Source organism: Carcharhinus amblyrhynchos, chromosome 19 (genome assembly GCF_965287045.1).
Source record: "Carcharhinus amblyrhynchos chromosome 19, sCarAmb.v2.hapA, whole genome shotgun sequence".
NCBI classification, from domain to species: Eukaryota; Metazoa; Chordata; class Chondrichthyes; order Carcharhiniformes; family Carcharhinidae; genus Carcharhinus; species Carcharhinus amblyrhynchos.
This window is the reverse complement of record NC_137342.1, coordinates 38,138,460-38,160,189: the sequence shown is the minus strand read 5'-3', so window position 1 is coordinate 38,160,189 and position 21,730 is coordinate 38,138,460. Positions and strand designations below refer to the sequence as shown.

At 43.0% G+C, this 21,730-nt stretch overlaps 1 protein-coding gene across 5 annotated transcripts in view; it reads left to right on the top strand.

Annotated features, from left to right (window-relative positions):
• nrf1 (nuclear respiratory factor 1) overlaps positions 1-21,730 on the top strand; it is a 68,302-nt gene that overhangs the window by 31,410 nt on the left and 15,162 nt on the right. For 3 of the 5 annotated variants that reach the window (XM_080207636.1, XM_080207634.1, XM_080207635.1), the window contains 3 exons: positions 2,728-2,885; positions 10,054-10,178; positions 21,267-21,392. In XM_080207636.1, coding sequence (XP_080063762.1) covers positions 2,728-2,885; positions 10,054-10,178; positions 21,267-21,392 — 409 coding nt within the window. The remainder of the gene's footprint in view (positions 1-2,727; positions 2,886-10,053; positions 10,179-21,266; positions 21,393-21,730) is intronic. The other 2 variants (XM_080207638.1, XM_080207637.1) reach the window with 1 other exon arrangement.

Genomic DNA, 21,730 nt, shown 5'->3' with positions numbered 1-21,730 from the left:
GCTCTGCCTACTTGGTGGACCATATGTCGCTTTGTGAATTGGGCAATCCTTTTTTTGCTATGCCATTCCTGGCATCAAACCATTGAAATGTTGCACTGAGGGCAGTAAACTTTCACCAAGTTAAGAGATGAATGTATGTTGTGAGTCTTGTTATTCTGCCCTGTGAGGAACAATCTTACTTTGTTCTGCTTCACTTTACCCTTTGTGAACCTTTAGGAAGCAATTAGTTTTACAGCCATTGATACCTCTCATTGCCCCACCAGTCTTCGTAAACCTTATTAGAGCAGTGAAGCCCAAACCTAGTGAACATTGTGATGTGGACTAGCCTTTGGCACAAAGTTTTTAACTCTTGTAGGCTCACAGGCATGCTCACTATTTTGTGTTGAGGTTGGAAAATTGGAAGCAAGCAAGCTATTTCAAGAAATTATGTTAAGATGATGCCACCAAGTTTTGGGCAGTGGTCAGGTGAAACCTGAAAGTGGCAAATGAAAGAAGACTGATAAAAGTAGGGAGTTTTGCAGCGGTAAGGTAATACAGTAAGTCTTGACTGCAATATCAGAAGATGGCAGTCCTAAATATGTTTGGAGTCTGGGTAATTCAGAGACAGAGAAGTGCTCTTGGACAACTATAAAAAACAACGAGCTGTTCTACTGTCCAGAAGAGGAGGTAATGGAGCGTTTCCCTTTGTGCGAGCTGGGCTCAGGTCTGAAAATTTCTGGTGATTTCTCACACTTGTAACACACCTTGTGATGCATTGCCCAGCCCCTCATTTGCCAAGACTTTCTGCATGTGAAAAATGCACATATGAAGGCAGGATTGTGAGAACTGGATTTCTACAATTGCTAAAATAAAGTTTGAAATTTAATTTTCTTCCATATTTGGTGTCTGCTGCCCGTAGCCTGGCTCGCATCATGTCTCATTCATCCATCACTGCTGCGATCAGCAACTGCCATTGACCCCCTGAGCTGACAGTACCTTGATTTTAAAATTCTCACCTTTTGGTTTCAAATCCCTCCATAGGCTTGTCCATTCCTGTTTCTGTAAACGTCTTCAGCCCTACAACCTTCTCTTAACTTGTCAATCCTTGGCCTCTTGCACACCGCAGATTTTCTTCTTTCCACCATTGGTGGCTGTGGCTTCAGCTACTGAAGTCCTAATTTCTTGAATTCCCTTCCTAAATCTCTGCTGCTTTCTTTAAGGTCTTTGACCTACTTCTTTGACCATGTTTTTGTCTATTTGTTCTAATTCGGGTATTTCTATGTAACTCATAGTCAGATTTTGTATGTTATTTGCTCCAATGATGTTCCATAGGGTGTTTTATGTGGTTAAAGGTGTTATGTAAAGGTGATTTCTAATTTGCATGCAGTTTGGTAGGATGATGAGTATTACATGTGAGTAACAGATTACCCCTTGAGAAATCAGGTATGCAAGACCCAGTTAGTTGCACATGGTTGTGCAAGATCAGTGAAAATATTCATGGTATTTAAATTAAGTGGCCAGTTCTTCTAGTTAGGCTGCATTTTTTTGACTATATTCTGAGTGGCTTGTAAAACAATCTCCTGAGCAGCTGCTAAAATCTCGCTAAATAACAGAAAAGGTTTATTGTTAGCTTTGCTTTTTTTTGCTCCAGTTTTCACCTCTCCTGAAACTGCTGTGTTCCATGTCCCTTAGAATATCCAGCAAATGCTTTGCATTCATGTGTAAACCTAGGCACTTGGCAAGTTGACCGTGAAAGTCAAGTCACCACTACTGTGGCTGATTCCTATTAAGCTGGTAGGGTTCATTAGATTGTGTTTTAGAGTGGAAATCTTAACTATTCCTCCTACTCAAGCCAATTGTAACATTGTGACTGAAATGATTTGGCACCGACCATGGATGAACCATGCGTTCTTTCTGATCTGTATGGTCCTGCTGTGTTTGTTGTAACCTTCTGAGTCACCTGGGAGCCCCGAATTCTCTTCTGGTAATGTTAAACCTTTGAAAGCTCAATGGAAATTGGCAATGGATTTGTTTAGAGAGAATGGGTAGTCCAGGGTGGAGATTTTAATTTTGTTTAAATAGTCCTCCTGAACTTTCAGTAGAAAATCTACCGCTTGTTTTTGATTCTCTTCAAAGGCACTTGGGCGAGGTATTGATGGAAAGGAGCTGCCTGTGTCCCTGAACTGCCCTGCTCATTTTAAACTGGAGCTCGACCAGTCTGAAAGCTGTCATAGATTTACCCTACTCGGGAAACCCTCTTCCTGCATCAGCCCCAACCCCCTTCTCCCCAACTGCCTGTGATTTGTGGAAATGTTCCAAAGCAGCAACATTCTGTTGGAGCAGGAGATATTAATTTTCCATTAGTTTTCTTTCTTCAGCTACTTTTTTTTTCAAAAAAAAAGACTGCGACAATATGCACCTATTCCTCACACTCACCAACCCCACCCAAAATGTCCAAAAATGTGTGGATTGGGCATGCTAAATTAACCTTAGTGTCCCGGATGTGATAGGTTAAAGGGATTAGCAGGGTAACTAAGCAGGGATAGGGCCTGGGTGGTATTGTTGTCAGTGCAGACTCGATGGGTCGAATGGCCTCCTACACTGTAGGGCTTCTATGATTCTACCCCAATCCCTCCCCACGCGCGCACACATGCGCACACACACACATGCGGGCATACAGATTTTCCTTTGGTTCTTCATGTTTTTGTTTGTTTCTGCCTCAGTAACACCAGCACTTTCTTCACACAGGTGGAGCAGAACTGGGCCACGTTGCAAGGTGGGGAAATGGCCATCCAGACAACCCAGGCCTCTGAAGCCACCCAGGCCGTGGCCTCTCTGGCAGAGGCCGCAGTGGCTGCATCCCAGGAGATGCAGCAAGGGGCCACCGTTACCATGGCACTGAACAGGTGGGTATCGATCAGCGGTGCTCTGGAGGGAAGTTGCATAAAATTCCGCCTTGATTCCCAGGGAAAAAAGGGAAATATCCTGAGCTAACAGCTGGACCTTTAGTCTAAATTTCATTTTCAAGTTCATTGATTTTAAAATGTATAACTTTTTGAGCTTACAGCTGAAGATGATCCTTTATTGATGCATCTTATTCACATTTCACAGTTAATGGGATTTTAATTTTTCAATTAGTTTGATGTAGGTCATCCTCTTTCCTACTACTAGTATATTCAATTCTGCACACAAACTGGCCTACCTGTGGGGTGGATGAGTGAATAAGTTGTAAAAGGGGACAGGCTGGGGATAGAAATCAAAAAGCAGGTGAAATTCCTCTTTCAGACTCTTTTAGCAGCTCAAATTCTACCAAGTAGTTTTGGCCAAGATCTAAGATAAGATCAACTTGCCGATCTGACCCCCAAGACCGAGATAAGTTATAGGAAGATAATGGTGCCTAATTATGGCGAGAGGATAACTCAAAAGGGGTGTTGCCTGGGGGGGCGGTGAGACAAGCTTGCAAACAAATTTGTGCCAGTAATCATTTGGCAAGTTTGTTCAAGAGTAGCCCAGGTCAGAAAGGTTGAAGGTTTGAGCCCCTGATTGATGCTGAGTTAGGTGATCTCCAGTTGAGAAAGCAGAGTGAGAATGAGGCACCTAAAGTTGTTTTCTGACCCTGTTCTGGAGATGAGAAAATAAGCCAGAGCAATTCCTGCTGCCCTCCACCCCTGCTGGGCACTGTCTGTGTGGAGATAGGATCAGTTTTGATGAAGGATTGCATGCTTGAAATGTTAACTAGCCTGTTCTCTTCACCAATCCTGCCTGGCTTATTGTGTTTCCTGAGTTTTCTGTTTGTGACTCATTACCTGGGTATTTGATTGGTTACAATAGATCCTAACACAGTGTTTTGGGATCCCTCTGACACAAGTTTCTGGGTTTTTTTTAACTTGCCAATTTTCCCTCCACTGGCAGACATTGACTCCATTCTCAAATGAGAATCCATGCGTTAATTTCTGGTACCTCACCCAAATAGATCATCTTCATCTGTGCAAGCTATTCAACTGGAGAGGAGGGAAAGGTCACCAGCAAATCAAATCATCACATATCCCCACCTTGCGTCTGCTCCAGTTGGGATACTGGCTAAGAATCGTGGGTGAGGCACTAGGATCAGTTTTCTGTCCCTCAATCATGACTAAGTGACGGTCTCTAAGCTAAAAGGCTTATGGAGTAACTTCCCTTCCCAGGCTAACACTCAAGTGCATGAGGGAGTTCTGCAGTTTTGAAGGTGCTGCCTTTCAGATGAGAAGATGTACCATCTGTTCTCTCAGCTGGACTCCAATGGCACTTTTTTGCAGAAGGAGTCCCTAATGTCTTAGCCAGCATTATCTCCCAAACAGCATCACTAAATCCCATTATCTGGTCATTATCACAGTGCCACCTGTGGGATCTTGCTGTACACAAATTGGGTGCTTTATTTCCTACACTAAACAGGGATCACACTACAAAGTACTTTATTGGGTGGCACAGTTGTTAGCATTTGCTAACTCAACACGAGGGACTGGGTTCAATTCCCGGCTTGGGTCACTGTGGAGTTTGTTTGTTCTCCCTGTGTCTGCATGGGTTTCCTCCCACAGTCTAACGATGTGCGAGTTAAGTGGATTGGCCATGCTAAATTGCCCGTAGTGTCAGGGGGGCTAGCTAGGGTAACTATGAGTTATGGGGATATGGCCTGGGTGGGATTGTGGTCGGTGCAGACTCGATTGGCCAAATGGCCTCCAGCACTGTAGGGTTCTATGGTTCCACCCTGATGCCGCTGCATAAATGCAAGTTATTTTAATTTTACCCCTTATTGCTCTATTGATGTTGTACCTCACTCAGCACAGAGCACAGAATCTGGATCCCCAGATGGTGGCACTGCTCACTGGATTCAATTTTTGCACCAGCTGGGGAAGACTGGCACAAGTTTCTGTTGGAATTTGATCTCGGGGCAGGCGCGTGAACTGCTGGTGAGCCAGCGGTTTGTAGAGGGGCCACAACATGTTATTTACGCCACCAATGTTGTTCAAAACTCATTACTTGAAACAACACCAGCTGAGTGTGTTTTTAGGAACTGTTGACTGATGCTTGAGTAAAGCAAAGTGGCTGTGGGGGAAGGGTGCATTAGCACGATATGAAATCCATCTGAAATATAAGCAAATTACTGCAGATACTGGAATCTGAAACAAGCAAAAATGCTGGAAAATCTCAACGGGTCTGACAGCATCAGTGGAGAGAGAAGAGAGCTAATGTTTTGAGTCCAGAAGACTTTGTCTGAGTTAAAGAAATCTAACTGTATATTTTTGGATTGGGTGTACAGTGTACCTTTTGGATTTTTGATTCTAAACCAAAGGAGCAAGTGGGATGTCTCATTTTTTTTTTAGAATATAGGCAAAAATATGGACTGAGGCGCTTGAAATTGGACATGTGGATCTTATGCTGCTGGCACGGGAGGAATGTTAACTGAATGTCAAATATTGGAGAAGCGAGGCTGATGTATGTGCCGTAGCTTTGTTCGACTACCTTTAGTAATCAGTGCATTTATGCAGAATTTCTCAACCACTCTTGGAAAGGATTCAAACTTAATAGAAGCTAAACTCAAATGCAGTCTTTTTTGAGTGGAGTCTGTGGTGAGGCGGATTGTACAAGGTGCTTAGTAAAAGTGAGATTAATGAATGGAATGACATTTTCTCAGCCCCCGCTTTCTTCTGTCTCCAAGCAACAAACGCAATGTTAAAGATGAGATAGAATGTGTTTGGACGTACAAGTCATAAATTGAGCAAGAAATTAAAAGTTCTCACTGCAAGTAGAAAATTTCCAATTCCCTGTCCTGCTTCAAGAGCATGGTGGCAGGACCCTCTGTGAACAGTCTGGGGAGTTGGGAAGTGGGCAAGGGGATGTTCTTGCATTCTAAAAATTTGAAGTCTAAATAGTGTCCTGTTTAAAATAAGATTCCTTTCTTCTTTACTAGTTTCCTGCCAGCTCTCCACTCCACTCCTATTGCCATCCCCCGCCACCTGCACACTCAAAGGCGTTAGATTGGCAAATGGCAGCGTGGTTTTCCACAATGATCTTTCCCACCCAAATTGCTGCGATTTCTATTGTTTTTGCACTGACTAAGATCAGCTGACTGAGCACAGATGAACAGAAAATGGAAAAAATTCGCAAATGGGGGTTAATTTGTTAAAAAAGTTCAACCATAAAAATCAAAGACCACAATTGCCGGTGCTTTTTGCAACTCTGATGACACTAACTGCACAGTCATGTCAGAGTCTCCCACAGGCTGGCAGTATACATCAACATTGAATAGGAATTTCTTGCTCATAGACAGAATTCACTTGAAATAGAGAATTTAACCCCTTCAGAGGCACCTATTAAAGGTCCTGCTGTTTGACAAGCACTATAGACACAATTGTTTTTATACATTTTCCAACAAAAGAAACCAAGACAGATTCACGCAAAGCTCTAAGGGATGAGGAATTTCAGTTAGAAATTGGGACCGTTCACCCTGGAGAAGGGAAAGTTGAGAGGAAATTTGATAGAGGTATCCAGAATCACCAGGGGTCTAAACAGCAGATGGAGAGAAACTTCCCACTCGTGAAAGAATCAAGAACAAGAAGGCACGGATTTAAAGTAACCGGCAAAAAGAAGCAAGGGCAAGATGAGGAAAATCTTTTTGATGCAGTGAATAGTTCTGGAATGCGCTACCTGAGAACGGAGGTCAATTCAACTGAGGCAGTCAAAGGGGAATTAGATTATTATCCCAAAAGATAGGCTGTGTAGGGTTACTGGCAGAAGGTGTGAGAATGTCGCTAGATAAATTGCCCCTTCTGCACTAACAATTCTGTGATTCTGAAATTATTCTGGGAACAAACACCAATTTAAATTGCACAAATTTTGTTAATTGCTAACAGCTTTTCCACTTTGAACACATTCCTTCACCAACCAACATTACAAATGTGTCATGTCGGCCTCTGGGTTGCCTGCTTTTAATTAACCCATCAGACTTCTGATCAAATATACTTGATGCGAGTAGTTTTTGCCTTTGTAAATATCCTTACATCTAGTGCATGGGGTTTATGGAGACTTTGGTGAGCAGTTCTTTCTACATGTTATTGTGTTATTCTCCAGTTTCTAAAGAATTGTCTTGGAGGTGACACAGTGGTTAACACTGCTGCCTCATAGCACAAGGGACCCAGATTCAATTTCCAGCTGGGATCACTGTCTGCCTGGAGTTTACACATTCTCCCTGTGTCTGCATGGGTTTCCTGTGGGTGCTCCAGTTTCCTCCCACAGTCTGAAAGACGTGCTGGTTAGACTGTGGCGACTAGGGGATTTTCACAGTAACTTCATTGCAGTGTGAATGTAAGCCTACTTGTGACTTATAATTAACTTTAACTGGACGTTTTGTTTTTAAGTGAGAGTAATGTGTGGTTAGCACAACGTGATTCCAGTCCTTACTGCAGATAGATGCATTTGATGATTTTCTCCAACAACCACACTTAGCTCCGCACCCACCAATAATTTTGCCATCATTCTTCCTTCTGATTCTTATCCATTGAGCCCTGCTGGAGCTGCATGTTTGTGAGCTTAAAGGTGAGGACAAGATTAGGTTCTGTGGTGGTGCCATTTGTCACTACTACTCCTCACTGTCGAGGCTCAGACTTACGTACTTAATGAGATTCTGTTTCAGGAGTTGGGTGGTTCTATGAAATCAGGGGCATCTTCTGTCAATGAATTGTAAAATTGTACATTGATTTCAGGATATGACTATTATGTTTCACCCTCTCTTCCCCCCCCACCCCGCCTACCAACTTTGAGAAATCTTGCAGCCATTTAAAAAATGCCCTATTTTTAAGTGGTAATGCTGCATTAATTCCAGCAGGGGACAGTAATGATTGGCAGTTCCAAGCAGCAGTCTACTGGATCAGACTCAGCAGAGCTCAAGCTACAGCTCTTTATGCAAACTCTAATGTAACTAGTGTTGCATTATTCTTTGCTTGGATTGCAGTAAGACCCTGACTATAATGTGCTACATTTAAAGAGTTTGTCAGGGGCCACAATCTCAACTGGTGAAAGAGTGGAGGACCATTGTCACCTCATGTACCAGACGGTAACTAGGTTTTGGCCTTTTAACCCACAATATTTTTTTCTTCCAACCTTTCATTTCTCCCAGTTGCATCTGCATCACAGCAAAGTTCCAGAGTTGGCAGGCTTTGCATCAGAACCCAGAAATGATGTGCAGCACATCTGCTGTGAACAATGCAGACACCAGTTAACCCTTAATCCTTTTTTTAAGTTTAAAGGTTATTTATTAGTCACAAGTAGGCTTACATTAACACTGCAATGAAGTTACTGCGAAAATCCCAAGTCGCCTGTACGGATACACTGAGGGAAGATTTAGCGTGGCCAGTGCACCTAATCAGCATGTCTTTTGGACTGTGGGAGGAAACTAGAGAACCTGGAGGAAACCTACGCAGACATGTTGAGAATGTACAGCTTTCACACAGGCGGATTCTGCCCAGATGAGCAGTATGATGCCACAGTGGTTAGCACTGCTGCCTCACAATGTCAGGGACTCTGGCTCAATTTCCAGCTTGGGCACTGTCCATGTGAAGTTTGCACATTCTCCCTGTATCTGTGGGGTTTCCACTGGGTGCCCCGGTTTCCTCCCACAGTCCAAAAGATATTTTGGTTACGTACATTAGCCATGCTAAATTCTCCTTCAGTGTTCCCGAACAGGAGCCAGAGTATGGCGACTACGGGATTTTCACGGTAAATTCATTGCAGTGTTAATGTAAGCCTATTAGTGACAAAATTAAATAAACAGACAGTGACTGAAGCAAGAAATCAAATCCAGGTCCCTGGCACTGTGAGCACCACATTGCTAGCCACTGTGCCATCCTATAATCTGGAGGATTACTTGGGTCTGAACTGAGGAAAGAAGCCAGCTTTATAAACTTCAATTCAATCTTCGTTCAGGATGGAATTAAATCTTGCTATAGTTGGAATGAGTTGTGCCTGAGGTTATTGATGTTTTTATGGTGCAGTTTTTATTTTGGAAGGTTGTTGTGGGGTCTGTGAAACTCTCTTACCCAGACAGCAGTGAAGGTGGAATCACTGAATATGTTTAAAGGTGAGTTTCTTGATTGATAGGCAAGCCAAAGATTATAGGGGATAAGAAGGAAAGTAGAGTTGAGACCACAATCAGATTGACCATGATCTTATTGAATGATGGAGCAGATTTGATGGGCCAAATGGCCCACTCCTGTTCATAATTCATATTTTCTTATCATTGCTTGGGAGTGCAGGACATACTATACACATATTTCATGGCCATTGAAATATGGTATATCAAGGTTTGATACCATACGTAGAACTGTTCCCCAGAAAGACTTTGCTTCTTCAGGGGAGCAGTGACCAGTCAGCATGGCTGATTTGGTTGCCTCTTGATTCAAATGATTCAAAAAGTTCAAAGTCTGAGTTGCATTTCAGGATCTGTGCATATGATCGAGGCAGTACTGAGGAAGTGTCGCACCAGTGTCCTTCAGCAATCTGTAACCTCTGGTTACTGACTGTTCTGTCAGTGTCCTTTCTGCCTGCTTAAGTGAATGTCTTCTTGTTGCAACTTAACAATGAAGTGAGTTTCCTGGAAAGATGAGATCAAATGGGCAAAGGGCCATGCTGACCCTAACCCACACAATGCTTTTGTGGTATATTTACAAGTGTGGAGAGACTAGAGAAACTGTTGTTCTTACAACAGAGATGATGAAATGGAGGCATTTAAAATTCTAAGGAGTTATGATACAGTAAATAGAGATGAACTCTTTCCATTGGCAAGAGGATTGGTAACCAGAGGTGACAGATTTAAAATAATAGACAAAGAACCTGGGAAAATGAGTCTTTTTATGGACCATGAGGAAAGGTTAGGAGGGATACTGAAACTAGCTGAATAATTCTTTCAAAGAGGCCAAATGGCCTTCTCCTGTGCAGTATAGTGTTTGTTGTATTTGTATTTATGTACATGCAGTATATTTCTACTGGCATCATTCAGTGCTGGAGAGTGTAGAGAGTGACCAGTATGTTTTGTGTTCCCAGCGAGGCTGCTGCCCATGCTGTTGCCACACTTGCAGAAGCCACCCTGCAGGGCGGAGGCCAGATTGTACTATCAGGAGAGACTGCAGCTGCTGTAGGAGCACTGACTGGTGTTCAAGATGCCAATGGTAAGAATTACTATTTTTTTTCTATGATTTATCTTGAGCTGCAGTTGTGTTTTGAAGTCTGTCAATACCTCCCCTAAGTCCTGGTGATTTTACTCCCTCATTGCTACCTATCCATTTTAGAATTCCTCCTTCACCTCAGCTTCCCATCCTTTGACCCTATTTCCCTAGGTGCTGGCATTGCATTCAACCTTTAGAACTAACCTCTGTGGTATTTACAAACAGTTTTTCTCTAATCACAAGGTGAGTAAGGATGAAGATAGCACGTTTTCACTCTGCATTTCCAGAATGCTAAATTCTTCTTAAAACACCATCCATTCTTTTTAAAAATGAGCCCGGTGCCTTGGTTTCAGTGACCTTTCATGGCAACGGCTCCAACTGTTCTGCATAAAGAAATGCTTGTTGAGATCCTTTCTAAACTTTAACCTGACTATCCTGCTGCCTGGGCATATGCAAGCATTGTTCAGGGTTTGCTTTCTCGAACCTGTTATGTAGCTCACATAACTGCATAGCATCTCCTGTTTGTCAAGAGCCCTAGCTTACCTAGTCATTGCTTACAGCTCATCCATCTGGCACAGGAGATTAGCAAACCTAATGGAATAAAATAGATTTGGGGGATTTTCAAAATTCATAATTGCGTCTAAGGAATTTAAAATGCTGTAGCTATTTATTTTGTAAAATGTAGCTGCGCAGCCATCAAGGCTGTCACTTTCATTTTCCAAGCTGTCCAGGGCCTTTTGGTCTTGAACTGATGCCTGAGGCATTACCAGGATAAATATTTGATGACAACAAGCTGTCATGAAAGTTTTATAACTGTATCATAATGTGATGTAAACTTCATTCATAAAATCCTTTCAACATTGCAGCACACACAATCCATCTTGAGCATGTCCGGCTCTTTAATCGGCCATAACTAATGAATGATGTGTAGCAGGTCCAGTAAAGATGAGTGCTTTTAGAAATTGACTTCTGGAGTAGGGAGTGAAAAAGGGAGAGAAGAATAGAGAGATTGAGTGATTAGTAGAATTCGTGCACAAAGAAGTTGGCGATCCCTAGTTGGCATCTAGGGATTATTATGAAAATTTATTATGATTGTGCTTATGAAGATTGGGATGTAAATGTAAAGAATAGGACACATTCCTATCAGGGGCATCCAATATTTCTGTCAGTGCTCCCACTTCTGGTGTAACATAATACATGTGGAATCTAGTTTCTCTAACAATAAACCCCCTCCAAACAACAGTTTGACATTGCCCATCCTTGTAATCTCAGTGACTGCCAACTAGCACCACTGGGTTGGGACTCATAAACCCAATTTGCATAGTATTCTTGCAGCTGGTAAATTGTGTGTGTGTGTGTGTGTGTGTGTGTTGTTGGGGGGGGGGGGGGCACTTTGGTCCCATTAATCTGGATTAGAATGAAATTTGTTTTAAAGATGGTGAAAGGACTAATCTGATCTACTATGTCTTTCTGTCCTCTGTTAGTAAACTTGAAATAAATTCATTTGATTAATGTTTCTGGATATCCATTTCTACTTGGAATTCTGCACCAATATTGATACTATTAAAGGTTCTTTGATTCAAGAGCTGGTACACTTGCCATAAATGTTGGGAAAGCTTTAGGCTCCATCAAATTAGCAGAAAACTCCCAGTGGACCCTCTTGCAATATTGATTATTAATCTTGCCACGAGGCTGCAGAGAGGACAGCCCTTTTATTTTGTGCTTGTTTGATCCTCAAGAGCAGAAATGCTTTCATTTATGTCCTGCCTTATCATGTATAAACCACCTGAGGCATTTTACACAGGGCACTACTTTCTGAAGTAAGCCCAGCTCTGTTCCATGCAGCAACAGTGCCCCACATTCAGTAGTCGCAAACTTCTTTTATTAGAAAGCTGTAGTAATTCCAGGGGCAAATGCTGGCTTTGTCACTTGTCTTTCACTGTGTAGTTTTTTTTGTGACCGTGATAACTTGAAAATGTGTTCTCAGGCTTCTCCAGTACCCCCTGTATTCCCCATTGTCAACATCACACTTAATTGTGTCCCTTAATTCTTAACATTTGTATTGCCTGGAGTTTAGGCAGTTGCCTGTTCCAGTCTCCTGGTTGTCTGTGCAAATGACATACAACCAGTCAAATGATAGAATAAAGTGTGATGCCAAGCCCTTTCAGGACTCTTGAATGTAATTGGAGCAACATCATTTAAGAGAAAAAAGAAATATTTCATTTTCTTTCCTTAATGTTTCCTCCCTCCCTCTGCCCTCAAATGACGTGTACTTTCCAAAAATAGCTCTCTCTCTCTCTTTGAGGCGTGTGGCCTTCTGGGCTGTTGTAAGGAGCTTTGATGCAGTCCATTATCAGTCAGTAGACTAAGCGGCACAACAGCTGTCATAGGTGATTCTGCCAGGCCTTGAGAGGCAGGCAATAGTCTGTGAATCTGGGCAATAATTGGAATGTGTGCATATGTATTTGAAAGTAAAGCTGATCAAAAAGTCTTAATACGACAGGTAAGAAGCAATTAGAAAGTTTTTGCCTGCTGAATGCTGGAGTCTTTCAGGATATAAAGTCTTGACTTTCCTGAATGTTGGTATGAGTCTGCCTGTGTGCCTGACTGTGCCTGTGTGTGTGTCTGTCTGTGTAGGCAATAGGACAAAGGTCATTAGGGCAGAAAATGTAACTCTCAGTTCACATCTAAAAATAAACCCCAATAATCCTTGTTGTCCGAACAATTTAAGCAGATTTTGACCCACGTGTCTGGGGTGAATTTCAAATTGATCCTTCTGGCACACTGCTGCTGTGGATTTCTTGGGGTAGGGGATTTTTGAGGAGGAATGAAAGTTTAGAAAATGTTGCTCAGCACAAGTTTCTGTTAATTTAATAAACATACGTCAACAGGGAGCTTGCACCCATGGAAGCATGGACATACACCAGCAGGGAGCTAGCACCTGTGGAAACATACACATACACTAGCAGGGAGCATGCAATCTCGACATGTGAAAACATACACCCAGAATAATAACAGCTTCTGTGAAGAAACACACCAGCTGGGAATAGTTCCCAGTTCACCAGCATTTTTCAGTGGACGTTGGTTCCCTTTCACTCCTGGTATATAATTCCAAAGGGGACCATTATTTCTACAAGACACATCTCCAAACTCTGTGGCCTGGGGCTGGGCTCCTCTTCTGCTACTAGATCCTGAACTTCCCAGCCCAAAGACTGCAATCAGTAAGGATAGGCAACAATACCTCCTCCACGATCATCCTCAACACCGGTGCCCCATAAAGCTGTGTCCTCAGCCCCTTACTCCTTATACACCTGTGACTGTGTGGCCAACCAAAAGAGAAAATGCTGGAAAATCTCAGCAGGTCTGGCAGCATCAGTAAGGAGAAAAAAGAACTGATGTTTCAAGTCTGGATGACCCACTGTGTAGCCAAATTCCCCGCCAACTCGACTTTGAAGTTTGCTGACGACACCACCCTAATGGGACGGATCTCAAACAGTGACGAGGTGGAGTACAGGAATGAGATGGAGAATCTAGTGAACTGGTGCAATTACAATAATCTCTCCCTCGATGTCAGCAAAACAAGAAAATAGCCATTGACTTCAGGAAACGTAGTGGAGAATGTGCCGCTACAGATCACCAACCATCTGTCCTGATCCACCCATGTCACCACTGTAGTTAAGAAAGCCCACCAATGCCTCAACTTTCTCAGAAGATTAAGGAAATGTGGCATGTCCGCTATGACTTACACCAACTTATACAGATGCACCACAGAAAGCGTTCTTTCTGGTTGTATCACAGCTTGGTATGGCTCCTGCTCTGCCCAAGACTGCAAGAAACTATAAAGGATCGTGAATGCATCCATTGACTCTACACTTCTTGCTGCCTCAGAAAAGCAGCGAGCATAATTAAGGACTCCACGCACCCCAGACGTATTCTCTTCCACCTTCTTCCGACAGAAAAAGATACAAAAGTCTTAAGGTACTGTATCAGCTGACTCAAGAACAGCTTCTTCCCTGCTGCCATTTGACTTTGAATGGACCTACCTTGCACTAATTTGATCTTTCTCTACACCCTAGATATGGCTGTAACATTGCATTCTGCACTCTCTTCCTTCTCTATGAACGGTATGCTTTGTCTGTATAGCACGCACAAAACAATACTTTTCACTGTATACTAGTACATGTGATAAATTAAATCCCTCGTAGTGTGTATTTCCTTGCGTGCTGGCTAGTGTCAGATAAATGATACAAGTTTAGAATTCAAATGGAACAAACCTCACTCATTCTTACAGAATTCTGATGGACGGAAGCCTGTTCACTCACTCTGACAATAACATTTCTATTTCCCAAACATTTTCCATCCATCCCTGTTTTGTGGAGATCCACCATTATGTTTCTGGTGGACACTGATAAATCTCCTTGGGAGAAAGCGGTGTTGTTTCTTGAGATTTAATTTCTTTCTCAGCAGTATTTTTACTTCTGCTGAAGCGTGGGTGAAACTACCAGTTCATTGGGCCAAGGGCACAGCGATGCAACAGTAGATATTTTTAGAAATCTTGATCTCAGCGTAACCCAGATTTTTTGGCATGGTAGTTAATACTTTCTATCAGGATTTGAGTGCGCTTACTGTCTACTGCACAATTCAATTAAACCTGGCTAGGGAGTGAAGTATTTTGTTTGGAACAGGGTCAGAAATGAATAATTTTGCCTGATGTCTTTCTCTTTGCCCCCTACCCAAATTCTTCTCCATTTCTCACATATCATATCCATCACAAAAGAAAGGGAAAATGATGGTTGATTGATCTGACGCTGTTGTGATAGTGCTATACGTGAGCCGCTCTTGACTTATTTTCGCAATCACTGCTTCTGTCAGAACATTCAGCAGTAACCTCTCAAGGTCACTGCCATCTAACACAAGCTACCCAGAGTCGAATATCCTAGGGTCCAGCATGCAGATTAAATGATGTCATCACCAGTAAGTGGGTGTACTGTTGTTCTTTGCCTAAGACTCTTTAAAAACACAGTGACAGCAGAATTGACAAAGCTCATTAAGAAGGAAAGGGATAATGTTGAGCGTGTAGTACTGACACATGAATCAGTGACGGCGAGTGATGTAAAAGCCCAGTTTCCAAAAAAAAACGACAAGAAGGAAACAGCCACATTATGTTAAAAATGAGTATTTTACTGATTTGTGCACAGAGACACAGAAAATGGGGGAAGCTCCCATTAACTCAGCAGCTACGATAGTTTGTAACTGTCATGAAATCCAAGTGAAGGACCAAATGTAAAGCAAGAGAAGACAAAATGAATGAGGAAGGAGAGGGCAACACTGATTCAAATGAAGTTGGGAAAAGAAGACTTCAGGTTGATACAAACGGATAGCAAGTTTGAGACTGACACGGGGGCGGCGCAGTGGTTAGCACTGCTGCCTCATAGTGCCAGGGAACCGGGGTTCAATTCCAGCCTGTGTGGAGTGTACACATTCTCCCCAGATGTGTGAGAGTTTCCTCTGGGTGATCCGGTTTCTTCCCACAATCCAGAGATGTTCAGTTCGGTGGATTGGCCATGCCAAATTACCCCTTAGTGTCCCAAAATGTTTAGGTTAGGGGGATTAGATGGGTAAATATGTGGGGTTACGGGGATAGGGCAGGGTGTGGGCCTGGGAAAGCTGCACTGTTGGAGAGTTGATGCAGACACAATGGCTCGACTGGCCTCCTTCTGTACTGTAGGGATTCTGTAATTTGGTACAACATGATCAATGTGTGGGGGTGGCTTCTAGTGTGGAAGAAAAAGTCCTGGCACTTTTAAGAAGCAGCTGGAAGTGTAATGAGGTGAGGCAAGCTTTAGGTTTTCTCATCTCGGGATATAGAATAATCCACATGACCTTTCTCTTCCATATCTATGTGTAATCGGATACAAAGCTTGGGATTTGAAAAGAAACTTCCAACTATAGCCAGATGGGAGTGCTAACAGAGGATGAGAAGTTCCACAGCATTTAGTTCCTGGCAAAAAGTGGGTTTGGGTAGAAAAGAGGACTAAAAGGCTTGGTATTAGCTTTCAGGGAAAGGAAAAATTGTGTATGATGATGTAATTGGAGGGAGAACAGCCATAGAACCTCGCACACATGAGGACATCCCACCCGTGTGGCTGTTTTCAAGGGCTGACCAGTTAGCCTCCCATCACTGCTCATTGCTTATAGGCCTACAAGTTTCTGTCCTTCAGCTAATTATCCAGTTGACTTTTGAAAGTTACTGTTGAATCTATTTGTCCTACTTGGAGGCAGTACATCCTAGATCATAACTCACTGCCTTGCTCCTTCCTATGTCAGTAATCTCCAGCACCACATCCCTCCAAATTGTCTGCATTCATCTAATTCTGGCCTCTTGAGCATCTGCAATTTTAATTACTCCATCATTGGTGGCCATGCCTTCAGTAGCCATTAGGCTCTGCAATTCCCTCCTTCAACTCTCCAGCTTGCTTTCTTCCTTTAAGATGTTCCTTCAAAGATACTTCTTTGACTGAGTCTTTGGTCATCTTACCTAATAACTCCTTATTTTTTTTAATTCATTTGTGGGACATGGGCGTCGCTGGCTGGCCAACATTTTTTGCCCATCCCTAGTTGCATGAGGACAACTGAGAGTCAGCTACATTGCTGTGGCTCCGGAGTTATATGTAGGTCAGACCAGGTAAGTACAGCAGATTTCCTTCCCTAAAGGACATTAGTGAACCAGTTGGGTTTTTCGGACAATCAAAGAACAAAGAAAATTATAGTACAGGAACAGACCCTTTGGCCCTCCAAGCCTGCACAGACTATGCTGCCTGACTGAATGACAATGATTTCATGGACGTCAGTAGGTTTTTAATTCGAAATATTGTTTATTGAATTCAAATTCCACTATCTGCTGTGGTGGGATTCGAACCTGGGTCCCCAGAACATTAGCTGAGTTTCTGAATTAATGGCAATACCACCAGGCCATCGCTTCTCCTTGTGGAGCTTAGTGTCTTATTTTATCACACTCCTGTGAGGCACCTTGGAACATTTTATTGCATTAAAGGTGCTATCTGAATATAAGTTGCTGTATTTAAAATGCAATTCTTCTTTTCTTGTTCTATTCAAAATCTTGTGATATATAAAAATCCCATAGTAGATTATGGCCTACTCCGAAATCTCTCATCGTGATCATTCATGGAAAGAAAGATTTGCATTCATATAACATCTTTCAACACCTCAGGATGCCCCAAAGTGCTTTACATCCAACTTTTTGCAGTGTAGCCGCTGTTGTAGAAAATGTGGCAGTGAATTTGCCACAGGTGACTCCCACAAATAGCAATGTGATTTAGACCGAGTTATCTGCTTTGTATTTGGTGACACAGTGGTTAGCACCACTGCCTCACAGCACCAGGGACCCGGGTTCAATTCTGGCCTCGGGCCACTGTCTGTGTGGAGCTTGCACATTTTCCCCGTGTCTGCGTGGGTTTCCTCCAGATGCTCAGGTTTCTTTCCATAGTCTGAAAGATGTGCTGGTTAGGCTGATTGGCCATGCTAAATTGACCCTAGTTTCAGGGGGATTATCAGAGTAAATATGTGGGGTTACGGGAATAGGGTCTGAGTGGGAATGTGGCCATTGCAGACTCAATGGGCCGAATAACCTCCTTGTGCACGTAGGGATTCTATTCTATTTTAGTATTGATCGAGGGTTAAATATTGGCCAGGACATTGTTGTTGGGGGGTAAAGGCGGGGGGTGCGGTTTTAAATTAAGCCAGGACATTGTGTGGGGGTTGGGGGGGGCCTCTTCCACTCTTCAGAATCATACCATGGGGTCTTCTACATCCAGCTGAGAGCAGATTTAATACTCGTTTAATGTCTTATTCAAAAGGCAGCATTTCCAACTGTGCAGCACTCCCTCAGCACTGTGCTGGCAGTACAACATTCTCAATACTACAATAGAATATCAGTCTAGTTTTTTGTGCTCAGTCCTTTGGAATGAGACTTGAAATCATAATCTTCTGACTCAGAAGTGTGATTGCCACCAACTGGGCCATGATAACAGTGTAGTATTCTCTTCTCTGCACCTCGTTTGCTGTTACAGTAAGACCATCCTGTACATAATTCACCTTCTTGGCTCTGACCTGCCTCCTGTGTTCTGTCAAGAAACAGTTTGATGTATATAAACACACCAACAGGAGCTCACCCGAGGAGTTGTTCGTAAAATACCAGGTGCTATTCCATAGCCAGTGTGCGTTATTGCGAACTCCCAGGACCCCAGTTATGTTCCAGTAGTTGGGAAAGAGAAGATTGAGGGAACTACTTGTATCATTCCATTTCAGTCGGAATAGGGGTTTCTGGTTTCTCTCTTTCATTCTACCCGAAGGGAGGAACTCCAGTGCCCAAGTTGTCATTCCTAACAAGTGAGTATGAGCAGCTGGTGTCATTGGCTTAATTGTTGTGGGGGAATCTGAGCTGAGCCAGATTGTGGCCTCGCTCACAGTTCATATCCCACAGCTTTCAAGCAGTGCTCAATGAGGAGCGAGTGCTGGATTGATTTGGTTTTTATTCCATTGTGACATTATATTCAGTTGTGACATCTCCAATTGACAAACTCAGGACAAAAACTTGTGTTCTTCCTGGCTTGTATGACTCATTACTCTGGCATTTGATTCACCTACCCACCAAAAGAACAAAGTGTAGAATTTTCCCTCTTCCCATCGCACCATCTCCACCTACCCGATTTTTGAAGACCACCTGTAATTTTTAAGTTTATTTATTAATGTAACAAGTAGGCTTACTTAACACTGCAGTTAAGTTACTATAAAAATCCCGTAGTTACCACACTCTGGTGCTTGTTAGGGTACTCTAAGGGAGAATTTGGCCTGGCCAATGCACCTAACCAGCACATCTTTCAGACTGTAGGTACCTCATCCAAGTAGTCATTCATCTATGAGGCTGTTTGGCTGAAGAGGCTAACCTCACCTGTCGTTAAAAAACACAGACACTTTAGAGGGGCACTGGCATCACCTAGCTCAAGACTGCATCAAACCTGGTACCTCTTGATCTGTCCAACTTGGCAGTGTTCTGGATACTGCCTTTAGCTGCTAGGATGATCAGAGTTCTCAAAGAGCAAGCTCTTAATTTAAATATTGATCTTTATTTTCTGTATCTCCCAAAATAGCCTCCTTGCTGTGCATGCACATGGATGTATGTGTGCTTGCGCATGTGCTTGAGCATGCTTTTATGTATGTGTTATCTGCTTCTATTCTCCATCCTGTCTGGTAACCTCTGATGTGGAATATTGGATTGTTTTGTTTTCTTTGGAATTGAAATTCTTTAGCTGCAAACAATTACCAGAGTTTCAAGCAAAGAAACAGAGCTAATCCCGTTTATTTCGTGAGTTGACGTAACTATACATCCAGTATCCTGACTCGATGTCAGCTGTATCTCACATGGCATTGGGTTGATGTCACTTAGACTGAGATCCAGCTCATTCCGGGTGTGATTTTTTTTCAGTTGATGCATTTGTCCTTTGAGCAGCTGTGGAATTGTAGATCCAGTTTCAGTTCCAGCGCCAGTTTTGTTGGAACTTGATCTATGGCCTCTTCAGTGAGCTGAAATGCTTGGAGAGTGTAGTACAGTGCAGCCCACTCAGGATTGAACTGGGGAAAAATAACATTTGAAGCCAAATAAGTTAATGACCACAGCAGTAATAAGCAATTATAAGATGCATGTGTGTGCGTTGGAGGTGATAATGTGGCAATTTAGGTTAAGGCCTATGAGTATGGTACACTGCCCATGTTAAGAAGAATTGGAAACATTGAGCAAATAAGTTGGCCACACCAAGCTTGAATTTTAAAATTGCAAGCTAAAAGGGAAGAAAGTCAAAGGAATACGCAGTATTGAACAAGTTAAAGACTGCAAAAGTAGAAAATACACTTCTTTCCTCTGTCGTCTTTTCCTGTCCTCCACTCCCTTTTCTGAGTGCTGGATAGAAAGCTCACACTGACCTTAGCTCCTGACAGCTTGCCTTGTTCTAAGCAGCACACGTGACTGCAGTAATCTGCAGCCTGTAATCACCAGCGGAGGAGCAGCAGAACAAATCACCCCTTTGTGTCATCGCTGTAGATGCTCGGCTTGAAACCCCCCACTTTGGCCCTCTCTTTTATTTCCCCTTAGCTCAGTGGCAGTGGAATAAAACCAGTTGCAACAGTTGACTTTGCTTTTGTTCAAAGCAAATTCCAAAAGGCTCTCAAATGGCTCTGAGTTTATCCAGTAGAAGGTTGAGCCAGGAAGGTTCTAGGTTTGATCCCTAATCTGTGCTGAGTTATCTGCTGTCAGTTCAGCAAGACGCTAAGGATGTTACAGTGAGATCAGTATTCCTCGTTTAGGGAGAGACAAACTCACCAAAGCTTCTATCCCCTGCTGACTATCTGGTGACAGCAACCCCCCACCCCCCCTCAACCTCCACCACCAACACCACCTCCCCTAACCCACCTACGAACAAAATATGCACATTGATTCTGGGTCTGGATGGCCTCTAACATTGTAAGGCCTGGCCATACTTACCCACTGGGTGGATATGGCCACATGGGTGAAGTGGCTCCCCAAAGAACCATCCGTCTTCAAAAGGAACGGTGGCAAACCTGGTGAAATATGTAAATCTATTTGTTGCAGCAGTGGATTAACAAGTGGTACCTGGCCTTTTTTGGGTGTTTGTTGGATTTTTTGGAGGCTGTAATGAATGCCACCTGCATAGCAACAACAACTTGCATTTGCCTAGCTCCTTTAAATTAGTAAAAGGTCCTAAGTCGCTTCATGGGAGCATTATCAAACAAAATTTGAGCTGCGTGAGGAGATATTAGGACAATCAATCAAAAACGTAGTCAGAGGTCGGTTTTCAGGTCCAGCTTAAAGGAAAGGAGAGAGAAGTAGAGGTTTGAGGAAGAAGTTCTGGAGTTTAGTGCTTAGGTGGCTGGAGGCACAGCCACCAGTGATGGAGCAATGAAAATTGGGATGCTTGTGCTAGTGGTGCTGGTTTCAGATTGCGTGTGTCAGAGCCGTTTCCATCATATTCCCCTCTCGTATTTTGCAATTCACAGTGGCCTTGTACGTTCCTGTAAAGGTTGCCGCTTCTTCCCAGTTGACCGCTGTCTGCCGCAGTTCCACGGGCAGCAAACAACAGAAAGCCACTGGGTGCAACAAACCGGATCGAGAAAACAGTATTGGTAAAGATTCAAACCTGTGATCTTTAGTTTATTTTAAAAATGCTGAATATAAGAGGGCCCAGTCTGCATGGTATCACCCAGGTCAGGGGGTGTATGATGTAGGGAAGTGGCAACATTGAGAAAGGGAAAGAGCCTAAATATTGGTATGAAAAGTGTCCAGAACAGGTGATAACCACCCCCACAAAAGCTTTAAGAAAATTGAAGGGCTATGGAGCAAGAGCAAAAGATCAGATAAATTGCATAGCTGTTTCAAAAAGCTGACACAGACACAGTGGACTGAATGGTTTACTTTTGTGCTGTGAAGTTGTGCAATTCTAAATCAGCCAGTTGACTACTTG